This window comes from Cynocephalus volans, chromosome X (genome assembly GCF_027409185.1).
Source record: "Cynocephalus volans isolate mCynVol1 chromosome X, mCynVol1.pri, whole genome shotgun sequence".
Taxonomy (NCBI): Eukaryota; Metazoa; Chordata; class Mammalia; order Dermoptera; family Cynocephalidae; genus Cynocephalus; species Cynocephalus volans.
Genome location: NC_084478.1, coordinates 38,012,569 through 38,027,684, shown reverse-complemented (window position 1 = coordinate 38,027,684; position 15,116 = coordinate 38,012,569). Strand labels below are relative to the sequence as shown.

Below are 15,116 nucleotides of genomic sequence, written 5' to 3'. Positions count from 1 at the left end.
AAACCTCGCATCTATACCCAGTGAAAATATCTTTAAAAAATAAAAATTAAATAAAGGCTTTTACATATTTATAAACTGAAATATTTCATCACCAGAAGATTTTCACTACAAAAAGTGTTAAAAGAATTCTTCCAGTACAATAAAAATAATACTAGATAAAAATCTGGATTTTCACAAGGGAATGTACAGCACCAGAAATGGTAAACACAAATATTTTTAAATATTTTAACTGTTTTTAGAACATAATCGCCTGTTTAAATCCCAAATAATATCAATGCAGTGTGTGGCTTATACCATATACAAGTGTAGAAGTTGAATGCATGACAACCATAGCATAAGGGCTGAAAGAGTGAAAATGGTTAATATACAACTGTAAGGTTCTTATACCATAGGTGAAGTGGTTACCTTAAGGACTGTGACAAATTAAAGATGTGTACTATATACCCTTAAGCAACCACTTAAAACTAGGAATTATAGCTAATAAGCCAACAAAGGATATAAAATGAAATCACAAAAACTTATCACTCAAAAAAAAAGGGGGTGGGGGAACAAATAATTGATGGATTTATTAGACACAAATAGCCAGATGGTATATTGAAACCCAACTATAACAGTTAATAATAATATATTGTATACAGGTTGAGTATGCTTTATCTGAAAATCTTGGAACAAGAGGGCTGCAAATTTGAGATGTTTTGGATTAGTTGGAAATCTGAAATCTGAAATCCAAAATTCTCCAGTGAACATTTTCTTTGAGCATCATGGTAACACTCAAAAAGTTTTGGATTTGGGAGCATTTTAGATTTAAAATTTTTGGAGTAGGGATGCTCAACCTTTATTTCAGAATAGCTCAAATACAGGATTTTTAATGTTCTCATCACACAAAAAATATAGTAAATATTTAAGATAATGGATATGCTAATTAGCCTAATTTGCTCATTCTACAATTTATATATGTACTGAAACATCGCATTGTACCCATAAATATATACAATTATTATTTGTCAGTTAGAAATAAACTAAAACTAAAAAGAGAAAAAAAAAAAAGAGAAAATAAACCATGACAATAATATTATTAAATTTAAGTAGCCTAAACACCCCAACTGAAGGAAAAGATTATCAGACTGAATAATAAAAAATGAAAGACCCTATCATAGGCCAAACCAAAACTCATTTTGAATATGAAGACAAAAATAAGTTAAAAGTAAAAGAATTAGAAAAGATATCCCACACTAACACTAATCAAGAGAAGGCCTGCATGGCTATGTTAATATTAGCAAAAATAGATTTCAGAAATAAGAATATTCTTTAGGGTGAATCAGAAGCTATTTTTAATAACCTAGCTTCTGTAGAGCGACAAGATATGGTGAATTAATACAAACTTATTATCCATCTCTGTTTTCTTTTCTGACCTATATTTTCTTCAGATATGTGATAAGGGATTTAGACTGGAAGATTCTTAATTCTTGAGCATTATTAGAAATTTAGATTTAAGTAAGTTTTCCATTACTGAAAATTATCAAACAATCTGACAACTCATGAGTAATGTTTTTTAAAAATGGGGTGAAATATAGCCATATTTATAATGAAGTCCCTTGTTAAACTGGAATTCTAGGGTTTTACATCAATATAAGTAAGCAGGTATTTTACAAAAATTCATGAATTATTGAATAAAATAAAAATCTGACAACAACCCAATGGGAGTTTTGTTAGTGCTCCCCCCGCCCAAAAAAAGAATGCTTAATTTTAATTTCTATTTTGGTAGGTAGACCTAGAGGGAAATGAGGAAAACCTGCCTTAGTGCTAGAAAACAGATGGCCGATAAAAGATATTATCATATACTTTTAATAAGGCAAAATAAATTATTCAAATATATTTTAGCAGCCAATAAAGCAAATAGAGATACAGGCGAGTTAAAAAAAAAAAAAAACACAAAAATAAAAACAATAAAGAAAATAATTTCAAATAATCCTATGGAGGCTAATTAAGGATTTCTACTGTTTTATAACCGTATATTTATGTAAATTCCAGCCTTCTCTCATCACTTAATTGTTCCCTTTAAACTTTTACCACAGCTAAGAATCATTAACCTGTGTCCTGGTGCTTTGCACATCTTAGGGAACAACAAAAAGGCCACAGCAATCTCCTGGGAGAAAGCGAAACTCAAGTTGACTGAGACCAAGTCAATTTCTAGCTACAGGACTGTTCTCAACACCAAAAAACATATCCTAATTGACTCAGGGTATTGACTAGGCAGGCTATAAGGTATGAAGTCACATTGAACAAAAGTGTGGTATGCTGAGAAGAATAATGGCCCAGGAGTCAGGAAACAGGTCTTGGTTCTGGCAGTAACAGTTATGGAAGCCCTGGTAAGTCACTCAGCATCTCTTGGTTCAATGTCCTTATCTATACACAGGGGGAAATCATTCCTACCTTGCCTATCTCACAGAGCTTTTTTTTTTTTAATACAAAACATGAGTATTTGGCAATAGTAAATAGAAGAAAGAAATGGACAATAACTAGGAAACAATGAATTATTTATGATTATTCTAAATAATTTTTATCTATGCTGTTTAATATTATACAAATTATTTTTATTATTTTTGCTATTTTATTATTTTCATTAATTTATCATTCTATTGTTTTGTCATTTTTTTTTATTAAAACTATTCTTTGAATTGTATAAAGAAAATATTCTTAGTTTTCTAAAAAGCAAATTGATAAAAGAGTGATCCAAGTTCATAAACCTAGTTCATAACATAGTAACAGGCCTATCTTCTGCATAAGGAAGACCTTCCCAGAAAATGGAATACTCTGTCTTCTAAGGTTATGGTTCCATTCCTGTGCCTGTTGTAGAAAGGATTCCTGGATTGAAAGGAAGGTGATAAATATTAAATGAAATGAGCCTTGACTGCTAAAAAGGTCCATGTCACATGCACATATACACACATGCCAGAGAAGCTTAGGGCATAGTGATTTTCCTTTATAATGAGTCAGCCTTGATGTGCAAACAAAGACAAGGCTTGAGGAAACTATGGGAGACAGAGGAGAAGGTGGCTTTGCAGGAAATAGATTTTTCCACAGGCTGGGAAAAAAACAATATATTGCACCATCCTCAAGATGTGATATGTGAACAGCGTGTCCACAAGGTGACAATAGTAGTGAACATTTGGGGGTCCAGTTTAATCAGATGAAGTAAGCAGCCACTGCACTGGGACATTAACCAAGCCAGGTGAAATTCTGTTTAGACTCACTATTGGCAGACTTAAGGTCAACATAACAAACATACACACACAGTACTTTGTTATTTTGCCAAGGTAATAATGACTACTATTTCACCACATTTAAAATATTAAATTGTGTACATTTTCAATGTCAATATGCAGCTATAATTAATAACAAAATTAAATTCCGACATCTGTGCTTAATGCAGACAATGAAACAGACCTGAGGTTAGCTTTAAGGTCCGTGTGTTCATTGAAGAAGAAAAATTTCCAGCAATTATATCTTATAAGAAAAGCAAATATTCCCTAGAGGTATACATCTCAGTCCTTTCTTCATTTTTAAATAGCACTTTAAAATTTACAAATTTTTATAAAAGCAGTGTGCTTTTTACTGAGTTTCTAAGAAAGGCATTAATGAGAAAAATAGTAGTATATTAATGATACTAATAAAGATATTGATAAAAAAGATAATAATATTATATTGATAAGAAAGATAATAATGATATATTAAAAAGTTATTAGTGCTCATAAGAACCCTATTAGGTAGGCACTAATATTACCTCTTTTTCGAAACAGGAGCTTGAGATATACATAGATATACTTGCCCAAGGTCACAAAAATGGATAAGCCTGGATTTGAACTAAGTCATTTAGAATTAGATCAGAGCTGTATGTGAGAGCTGTATGTCATGAACCACAGTAAAGAATTTGCTTACATTGGTCCACAAATCCTCCAAAACTCCACCAATTCAGTACTGTTATGATCCTCTTTATAGGTGGGCTATCTGAAATTAGACAAATCCAGAGCCTCTCAGTTACTGTATCACAGATCTGAGATTCTCCCCAAGCGGTTGGACTCCATAGCCAACCTGTTTAATACCTGCACTCTATTGCTTTTGTGAAGTAAAGGAGGTACTTAAAATGACTTGTGCATAGAAATATTATGATCAGCTTATCCTTTATCACAATGCAGAAACACAAATCCTTCCAGTTCTTCAAACTTTATTTTTCATTTGTATTGAGTTACTTTCTTAGGAATGTGGTAAACATTAAGAATTTTAAGAACATCCATTCACTTGAGCATGATGTTGGGTTATGTAGATCTACATTCCCTCAGTGAGTGAGTACAATACCCTTTCAGATAAAAAAACTGTGCTGTTAAAAGCCTCTCATATTTAAAAAACAAACAAACAAAAAATAACAACTGTTTAGAAAGCTAAAGACAAGTTGGCTGCAGAAATGCATTTTCGCAGTATTATTGCCCCTTATTTCACTTTTTCAAAAACAAAGAGGGGCATTTACTTAGCAACATTTTCAGAAAACCTCAAACAGCAGTCTGCTTAGTAACTGCTTCTTCTAAAATGTGTGTTCTACAAAATCACTTATGTGGTATTCCTACCAAAAATGTATAACCTAAAACTAATCATAAAGAAACATCAGACTAAGTCAAGTTGAGGGACATTTTACAAAATAATTGTCCAGTACTCTTCCAAAATGTCAGAGTCATGAAAATCAAAGAAAGGCTGAGGAACTGTTCGAGATCAAAGAAGATCAAAGAAGATCAAAGAAACATCAAGACAACTAAATGAAACATGTAATCCTGGATTATATCATCAACCAGAGAGAAAAAAAAAATTGGTAAAAAAATATTATTGGGACAGTCAGTTGAATTTAAATTAGATCTGTGACTTAGTTGATAATATTATATCAGAGTTAATTTCTTCATTTAGCTAATTGCACTATGGTGATGTCTTTGTTTTAAAGAAATCTTAGAGGAAAAGAGGCATTATTTTTAACTCTCAAATATTGCAGGAATACACACACACACACACACACACACACACACACACACATCCCAATCTATTATTTTTATGAGACCAATTTTGCATGCCTTAACACCCTATTAAATTATACATGGATTCATTAAATGCCAAGAGCCAATTCATTCATTTTTGAAACATTGGACATTTATTAGCATTTTAGAATATATGAATAAAATATTGGCAATAGTATTTCCTACACTGGTGTCATGAAAAATCTGGCTTTGGATGATTACTTTTCTATCAGCCACATCTGTAGGTAGAAACCCTGCTACATCCCAGAAGTTGGCTTGGCGTCTCCAAGCAACAATATGAGAAGGATGGGTCTGACGATACTCAACACAATTAGCCTCTCAGCTCTCATCCTTGTCAACTCTAAATCTTGACTTCACTGGGTCGTTTCTTAGCCAGCTCTGAGTGTGCTAGAAATCCCATGAGAAAGTGGACTCTGATACCTAGATGATTCAGACTCTATCAGTGTACTAATCTGATGTGCTTTCTACCTAACTCTAAGTCTCAAATTCTTGGAAACCTCTTACTATCACCTCAAAGTAACCCACAACAAATTGTTTCCAATAATATATAAATCCTCAGATTAAAAGAGTCACACTCATACTCTCAACCCTCCATACTTTTGACTAGTTAAAAAGAAATTCCACTTTTACTGTTCTATTAACTTCTTAGATTCTGGATTAAGCCTTATGCTCTGATAATTTTTAAGGGATAACTATTTGAAAGAAATATAGAAATATTTGGTCAAATTAATTGCCATTCAATCATAACATAAAATCAAAACACTAGTGAATGAGGAGCTTATATTTATTTTGTTATGTACTATGAAAATAATAGATCTTTATTGAGTCTCCCTTGGGGGTGAAAATCCTTTGTTAAAGTGATCCTCAGATCTGCTGTGAATGTGATCCTCACAGATATAACGTGAGCATAGATTAAAGAGAATTTTAAATACTTCCAAGACTTGTCTTTTGGGGAAAATATTCCATATTGCAATATGCTATAGACTACAAAACCCTGAACAGTCCTTGCTTTGAAAAATGGACATCTTAACTTTTAAGATGTTAAGAAGTTAAGAGTAATCTTAATTCTTGGTTTATAAGGACCACCAAAGAAAAAACTAAAGGAAACAATAAAAATCCAAAAACAAAAGTTCCATTGAAACACCTCAAATACATAGTATTTTTTATTTTAATTTTCTAATTTCTTCTTTTAGTATAAAACTTTACTGTTTTAAAAGTTTTTATAAATGTTTCCTAAAATACAGCAGAGGTAGGCCTCAACCCTAGGACCACTCCAACCTCAACTCGAGGACTTCCTTCTTTTTGTTCCATCATGGTTCTCATATATCTAACACTTCGCATGCTTTCATACCTAGTAAATTTTGTTTATTTCAGTCCTCTGTTCTGTAATTCCCTCATTAATTCCAACCTTCCAAATTCCTTGTTTCTACAAAATTCTTATCCATCCCTCAAGTGTCAAGTATAATATCACCTTCTCACTGCTATCCTCCCTTCCAAGGTAAAATTAGGTTCTCTCATGTACATCCCACAGCACTTTTACATATGCAGACCATGGAATATTTCACAGACCATGGAATATGTCATTAACTTTTACTTATATTGGGTGGGTATGGTGGTTATTTTTATATGTCAACTTGACTAGACCCAAATATTTGATCAAACATTATTCCACATGTTTCTGTGAATGTATTTTATACATGACATTAACATTTAAACCAATAGACTTCGAGTAAAACAGACTACCCTCTACAATGTGGATGGGACTCATCCAGTCAGGTGAAGACAGTAGAAAAAGTCTGACATCCACTGAAGAAAAGAGAGTTTTCTCAGCAAACTTTGGACTTGAACTGCAGTACCAGTTCTTTCCTGGGTCTCCAGCTTAGCTTGCTAGTCTCTCCCTCCCCCCACCTCTCTCTCTCTCTCTCTCCCTCCCTCCCTCCCTCCCTCCCCCCCCTCTCTATATATGTATATGTATATGTATATATGTATATGTATATATACACACACACATGTGTACACACATAATTAATATCTAACTTGAATTTAGATAGGAAAAATGCAAAGATCTCAATATGATCCTGCTTTTGTATAATTGGATGAACATACACTAAAATGCTAATAATTGCTATCATAGGGTGACTTTTATACTTTTATATTTGCATTTGTCTCTATTCTCAAATTATCCTTTAAAGAACTGCATTACTCACCTTAAATAGAAGAGGAAAAAGCCACATTCTATCACACAACCTTCAAATATCTGTTTAAGTTAACTGGCATCTCTTTTTATCTCCAGGGCTGCTCACACTCTGGTTTAAAGGCAGATGAATAAATTCTTGATGTCAGCCATGTTGAAAGGTCAAGAGAAAATTATAGAAACTATGGTGAACTGGAGAAAGCATACCCTATCTATAAATGGTAGTGGCTGTGGACCCAGTGTGGTCACATGAAAAACAGTTTAAAGATATGTCAGACTTTTCTTTTATTGAAAATATAACAATTTTAAAATCGTGGCAACAAACTAAAATGAAATCAAAATAAATAACCACTGTACTTTCCAAACAAACCACTGAGGACTCTGGTTTATGGCCTCATGCTGATACCCTTTAAAAAACTATATATATATATGACTTTCTAGAAAAAAAATGATAGTAGCATACTCCATTGCGGATGTCATCTTTCAGAGTGATGCTGCATATTTAAGCAAGATGTTTACTAGGGTATGACTTTCAGAAGTGGAATTTTAAAAATGCAAATATCTATTGATGAATGACAATTTACTTCATTTAAAGCAAAGTAGTTCTATTATAATCTTCATCTGTCTCTCTTCAGTCAATTCAAGGAATCTCCCAAGCTAAAAATTGCTCATTCATATATACATACATATACATACATACACACACACACACACACACACACACACACACACACACATGAACAGTCAAATCAACTTAAGAAGTCTCAAGGAGATCTCTGCTGACATACTTGTTTACATCAGTTGTTTTTCAAGGAGGTTGGTATCATTCACCCCAGGTTAATATTTTTGGTTGTCACAGTGAAAAAGGTAGAGAGCTACTAAAATAAAGTAGGCAGATGTCCAGGTAAGCTCCAGATTGTCCCAAACAAAAAGAAATATCCTGCCCCCTCCCTGACTTTCAAACATCTCCAGTGGATTTTCATGAACATAAAATGTCTCTGTGAGCATAGCCTCATTCCATTTTACATAGAAACGCAAAGTATGTTTGTAAAGTTTTAAAATAACCTTGCCTGAATTTTCGAGAAATGCAACTTCCATGTAAATTGAGAAAAGTTGTGCTTTCTTCTCTTCAGAATCTTACCAAGAGTTGCTCAGTCTTTCAGAAAATTATGCCAGTGAAGTCAACGCTAATTCTAGTATTTGAGTAGCTCACACGACACAGCTGTATCTGTCTGTATTGATAGCTGTCACAGGCCTAGGGATTCTATGAAAAGAAGCAAGCATCTACCTCATAAGGTTTTCTAGGATGGTCATGCCTACACATTTACACACTGAAATATATTTTTTTAAATAAAATGCTTGGCATTTATGTCTCCTTTATTTTAAACATCACAGTACTTTTAAAAATTATGTTTGTAAGCAGATTCTATTATGTAAAAGTTTATTTCAGGATTTTAAGTGAGACATTAAAATATTTATTATTAAAAAGGATTATTAGATCCAATTAAGTTCAGAAACACTAACTTAGAATTTGTTCCGATTGATGAAACTAAAATATATGCATGTCCTCAGGGTTAGAGAGGTAGTGAAGTCATTCCATCTCTGAACTTAAGCATTTTATTTCTGCCAAATTATGGACTTATCATGGTATGAAGCATCGTTTCTTAAAACTTTATAAAAGCATTTTTGTTTAAAAATTCCAGGACCTGATTTTCCACCTAATATTTTCATAATCATCAGGCAGGATTTAGACACACTTATTCTACCACTCTTCATTGCTAGGTTTGTACTATTTCAAAGAAGAAATAGGTAAAGAGATCACATTTAGTGTATTCATTAAGCATTTATAAAATGTGAACTAAGTACACCTCTTTACGAGAGAACTTCTCGTAAAGTTATTAATGATCCTTTGGGGATTTTGTTATAGTCAATGACCAAAATCAGAGCCCCGTGAGCTGAAGTCCCATCCTCTAATATTTATATCGTGTGTAAACACTCTGTACACCTCGCTTAAAATGCTATACTCCTCTTTGAAATTTAACTAATAATCCCATTCTGGGGAAGCAAGAAGTCCTTGTTATTAATGACTTAAAACAGCTTAAATTCTCCTTTAAACTGACCTTGAGAACTTTTCTGGAAGTTTTACTAGAAAGTCAGATTCAGCTCTATGCTTATCAAAACCATTTAAGTAAGTCATATTCTTCAATGAAGCATGAAACTTCAGAAGAAAACAAGAGGAGAGGTAAATATAGGACGGGGCCACCCACCTGGCCAGCCAGATGAGTTAAATTAATTCCGGATGAATCAATAGATTGAAGCAGCCATAACCCAATTTCATCTGCCAGGAATACCTTCCCACAATGTTATCTGAATCCACCTAAGCTATTCAAGTTGGCAGCAGGCATTCTCCTCTTGTGTTTTTATGAATTCCTGGAATCCTAATTAGAAAGCAGCATAAGAAAACAAACAAACCAACAAGTAAATAAATGAAAAGATTCTCCCTCCAACCTTTGCTTTCACATTGCTACTATCACCATTGCCTAATAATTTTAGAGCAAAGTATAGCTCTCTTTCCTTCCTTACCATTTCATGTTATACCTACCTCATTGCTATTTTCATCAGTGACTTTTTTAAAAAAGCACTACCCCATTGCCCCCCTGTAAATTTATCCTCTCATATTTCTAATAAAATTTCATATTGTGCCACTTTTCTGGTGCCCACAGAGTCAAAACCTCTGAATCTAATACTATTGAATAAGACGGACTCAGTGGGTTACCATGACATTCTGAAACAGCTTTATTTAACTCACATTGCCTTTTATAAAAAAAACAGGTTTATTGAAATACGTCACATGGCATACAATTCATCTGAAGTATACAAATAATCCCGTTCAACCCTAAAAGATACCTCATACTTATAAGCAGTCAATTCCAGTCTTCCATTCCTAACCTGCCCTAATCAAAACTAACGTGTTTTGGGTTTATAAATTTGCTACTTCTGGACATTTCATATTAATGGAATCATACAACATGTAGTCTTTCATGACTAAGTTCTTTTACTTAGCATAACGTTTTTAATATTCATCTGTGTCTCAGCATGTGTTGCTGATTCATCCCTTTTTATAGACAAATTATATTCTATTGAATGGATATACCACACTTTGATTACCTCTTCATCAGTTGGGTTGATTCCACTTTGGGCTCTTATAACTATTGCAGTTACTAATATTCTTCTACAAGTTTGGGTGTGGATACCTGTTTTCATTTCTCTTTGGTATAGGCCTAGGGAATGTTGTTGAGTCATAAGGTAACTCAAATGTTTAACCTTTTAAGAAACTACCAAAATGTTTTCCAAAGTACCTGCATAATTTTACATTCTCACCAGTAGTATACAGAGTGCCAATTTCTACACATCCATTCAAAATTTTGTTATTGTCTGTCTTTTTTATCGTAGCCATCCTATTGGATGTGAAGTGAGATCACATTGTGGTTTCAATTTGCATTTCTATAACACCTAAGATTTTGAACATCTTTTTATGTGTTTATTGGATATTTGTATATCTTACCTGGAGAAATATCTATTCAAATCTTTTTCTCTCTAAGTCCATCCATGTTGTTGCCAGCAGTAGTATTTCATTCTTTTTTATAGCATAGTATTCCACTGTGTAGATATACCACAGTTTCCTTATCCACTCATCTGATGATGGACATTTGGGCTGGTTCCAACTCTTGACTATTGTAAATAGTGCTGCAATGAACAATGGAGAACAGGTATGCCTTCAATTTGATGATTTCCATTCCTCTGGGTATATTCCCAGGAGTGGGATAGCTGGGTCATATGGTAGATCTATCTGCAATTGTTTGAGGAACCTCCATATCAATTTTCCTTAGAGGCTGCACCATTTTGCAGTCCCACCAACAGTGTATGACAGTTCCTTTTTCTCCACATCCTCTCCGGTACTTATCATTCTCAGTCCTTTGGATATTAGCCATCCTAACTGGAGTGAGACTGTATCTCAAAGTGGTTTTGGTTTGCATTTCCCAAATGCTGAGTGAATTTGAGCATTTTTTCATGTGTCTGTTGGGCACTCGCATAGCTTAAGACTTAGACAAAATTATATTAAGTGAAACAAGTGAGGCACAGAAATAGAAATACCACATGTTCTCACTCATTTGTGGGAGCTAAAAATAAATAAATAAATATAAAAACAAACAAACAGTGAGGGAGAGAAGACATAACAATCACAACAATTCCTTTAACTTGTTAAGATAGGTGAACAGATATGATGTAATGGGGGGGAAGAGAGAGAGGGAGAGGGTAAAGAGAAACAGGTAAAGGGACACGAAAATCAAGTACAGTGTATATTGAGAAGTTAAAAAAAAGGAAAATCTTTTTCTCATTCTTAATTGGGTTCTTTGCATTTTTAATCAAGTCATAAGAGTTGTTTATATATTCCAGATACCAGTCCCTTACCAGATATATGATTTCCAAATATTTTCACCCATTCTGTGGGTTTTCTATTTACTTCCTTTATGGTTATTTTGATGCAAAAATATTTTTAATTTTGATGTTGTTCAATTTATTTTTTCTTTTGCACTTTTGCTTTTGTTATCATATCTGAGAAACCATTTTCTAACCTAAACTTATGAAGATTTACTCCTATATTTTCTTCTAAGAGTTTTATAGCTTTAGCTCTTTCATTCTCTCTGTGATCCATTTTGAGTTAATTTTTGTGTGTGGTTTGAGGTAACGTTCAAAGTTCATTCTTCTGCATGTGACTAGTTATCTCAACATCATTTGTTGAAAAGACTATCCTCTCCCTCATTGAATCATTTTGGCACATTTGTTGATAATCAATTGACAAGAAACGTAAGGATGTATTCCTAGACTTTCAATCTTATTCCATTGATCTGTATGTCTATCCTTATGACAGTACTACACAGTTTGGGTTATTATAGACTTGTAGTAAGTTTTGATACCAAGAAGTTTGAGTATTCCAACTTTGACTTTTTTTTTTTTTTTTAGTAATGCTATGACTATTCAGGTATTCTTGATCTAAAGTAACTGCTAAAGGCAATTTTCCTTTCCAGATTTAAGTGTGTCAACTCCGAGACACAACACTTGAAGTTTTGTCCCCTACCCATTACTCCTGTAAGCTCATCAGACACACCACTCAGCTTAATTTAAAATAATCTCACACTGAAGGACTTAAAGTTTTCCAAGGCTCCAAACCCTGTTGTCACAGGGCATTTACACTGGACTGCTTACATCTCAAACCTCCAGGTTCTCATACCTTTTTTACCCTTGTCCTTTTGCTTAGGGGTTATCCCACTGCTATGTACTCAGTGTTTTTGTTCCCCCCAAATTCATATGTTAAAGCTTAAATCCCCAATGTGATGGTACTTAGAGGTGGGGCCTTTGACAGATAATTAGGTCATGAGGGGAGAGCCCTTATGAATGGGATTAGTGCCCTTATAAGGGGATGGATGGTCTAGAGCTCTCCCCACCATGTGAAAAAACAATGAGAAGACTGTAAAGTAGGAAGAGAGTGGTCACCAAGAACCCGACCTGGCAACCTGATTTCAGGCTTCCAAACTCCAGAACTGTTGTTTAAGACACCAAGTCCATAATACTGTGTTATAGCAACCTGAACTAAGTCACGCAGCACTTTTCTTTCATGATGGCTGATTTAAGACTTTAAATTTCAGGGAAAATTCTTGTTCATCTTAGCATTTCAGATATTAACACAAGCCTTCCAAAGAGTAGATGCTCAACTACTCTCCGAGAAAAAAAAAAAAATAATGAGCCCCTGAGAAAGAGGTCTAATTTATTACCATTTTATTTCTCCTCTATTCTTGAATAAACTACACATGACCATACATATAAATGTTATAAGTGAAACCAACAATTATTATAATATTTTATTTTTATATATTTATTGACAATAATTTTTATTGAAACATATAGATTGTACATATTTATGTGGTAAAGAGTTATATTTAATATATGTATACAATGGGTGATGATCTAATTAGTGCAAGTAGCATATTCATCATTGCAAAATGTAATCCTTTCCTAACTATTCCAATGCTGAGATTTTTCACATTTCAAAGAAAATGCCTAATTTGCTGTTATGCTATCTTGTTCCAAATCACTAAATATGATGAAACATTTCTTAATTTGTTTTACAAGATAATAAAACTTTTACTCTTTAATTTTATTCAGAGCAATCAATGTTTAAGAAATATCATTCACAAACTTATATTAGGAAGGTACTTAAACTTTCTGATTAAAGGAACAATATTTTTAAAAAATTATCCAGGATCACAGACTAGAACAGGAAAACAAGTATGTTATACTGTGTTGTCACCAGCCATACCTTGACCTTCCAGCTTAGAATGTGGACTTCTCTTTTCAACCACAAAGTGAAGAATGCCTCAGACTTAACTAGGGGTGTGAGGAGCTGCTGGACATGGCCCTAAACGAGCACTGGCCATGGCACTAATGCGAGCCCTAGCTGCGACTCTGGCTTGGGCTCTCTCTTCCTCATCTTTCAAAGCCTCTGCATACCAGAGTGGGAAGGCACTGGTGATGGTATTATGGACTTTGGCTAAAACCTCAAGAACTCTCATCTTGCTTCTTTCAGCGTGGGCCTTTGGACCCCACAGGAATACATAGCGTGGAGGACAATTATCAGGCACGTGCCGGTATTCCAAGTACTTTTCCTGCACCAAATATCTAGTAATGAGCGTCCTGGATTCCCCCAAAATGAAATGATCCCTCCCCTCATACAACACCATAATATTTAATATTTGCCAGATTTGCTCCTCAGTGGTGTAATTACCCTGTGTGAAAATCACACACAAGATAATCATCAGCAGGCCGGTTTTAGGCACACCTCCGTCATCTCTCAGCCTTGTATAACAGCTTGGTTCCAGCTTGTTGACGAGGACGTAGAAGTGTCTATTGGGCTCCATTTTCCTTATGTCAAGGCTAAAGATCAGCTCCAGGTGTTCAGAAGTTCTACTCAGGATTTCAGAGTAGTGCCTCTTATGCATGTGGATTACATTTCTCAGCATATCTACCTTTGAAATGGGCTCTTTCATTTGATACTTGTACAGCAGGTACCAAATCAATAAAAGCACCTTCCCATCAACAGGATCTTTGAGAAAGTGCTCAGCGGAGGGCTGGGCCTGGGAGGATCTTGGCCTTTTTTCCCCTTGGTTTTTGGCCCTTTCGTTTGCTCTTATATATAAAATAACTACATCAGTAGTGGCGGGGGATGGGGCTCTCCCAGGAACTTGGGGATTGCTGGTTGCCCCTGCAGTTGAGCTCTGGGGAATAGCCTTGGAACAAGGAGAGGAAGTGGAGGAAAACTCTCCTTGCACTCGTGCAGTGGCCTGTGCACCCACCAGCTCTTCAGGCTCTTCGTCGGCTTGATGGCGTTTCACACGGGCGAGGAGATTACTCTTCTGACCCCGAGGCATGATGGATTTAGTCAAGAGCAGTAGGCAGGTAGGCAGATGACCCAGTGACCTAGAGGAGAGAACAGAAAATGATTAGCCCACTTCAGCTGGGAGACACCTCCTTGGCTTTATGAAGGCCTCCTCTGCAGTTTTTTTTGAAATCACTGCTCTAGGTACCCACAATGTTCCTATTCCCTGATTTGCCTGTTCAATGAAGACACTGTGGAAATAACTAAGGTATGCCTTACATTGCTACTTAGGTTGTCAGATCTGCCTGGGAGTTACTGGAGATTAAATCAGTGGCCCTATTCTTTGGTGAGAGAGTCTTGCTCTCAGTTCACATTAAGGGTCATCACCTAACTTATAACAAGACCTGGG

The 15,116-nt window shown here is 34.7% G+C and overlaps 1 protein-coding gene across 1 annotated transcript; it reads right to left on the bottom strand.

The window, feature by feature from the left end:
• Nucleotides 1-13,715: 13,715 nt before the first annotated feature.
• Nucleotides 13,716-14,759, bottom strand: LOC134367888 (melanoma-associated antigen B10-like). Its single transcript, XM_063084550.1, has one exon. The coding sequence runs from the start codon at nt 14,757-14,759 to the stop codon at nt 13,716-13,718; it is 1,044 nt and encodes a 347-aa protein (XP_062940620.1).
• Between the last annotated feature and the right edge of the window lie 357 nt (nt 14,760-15,116).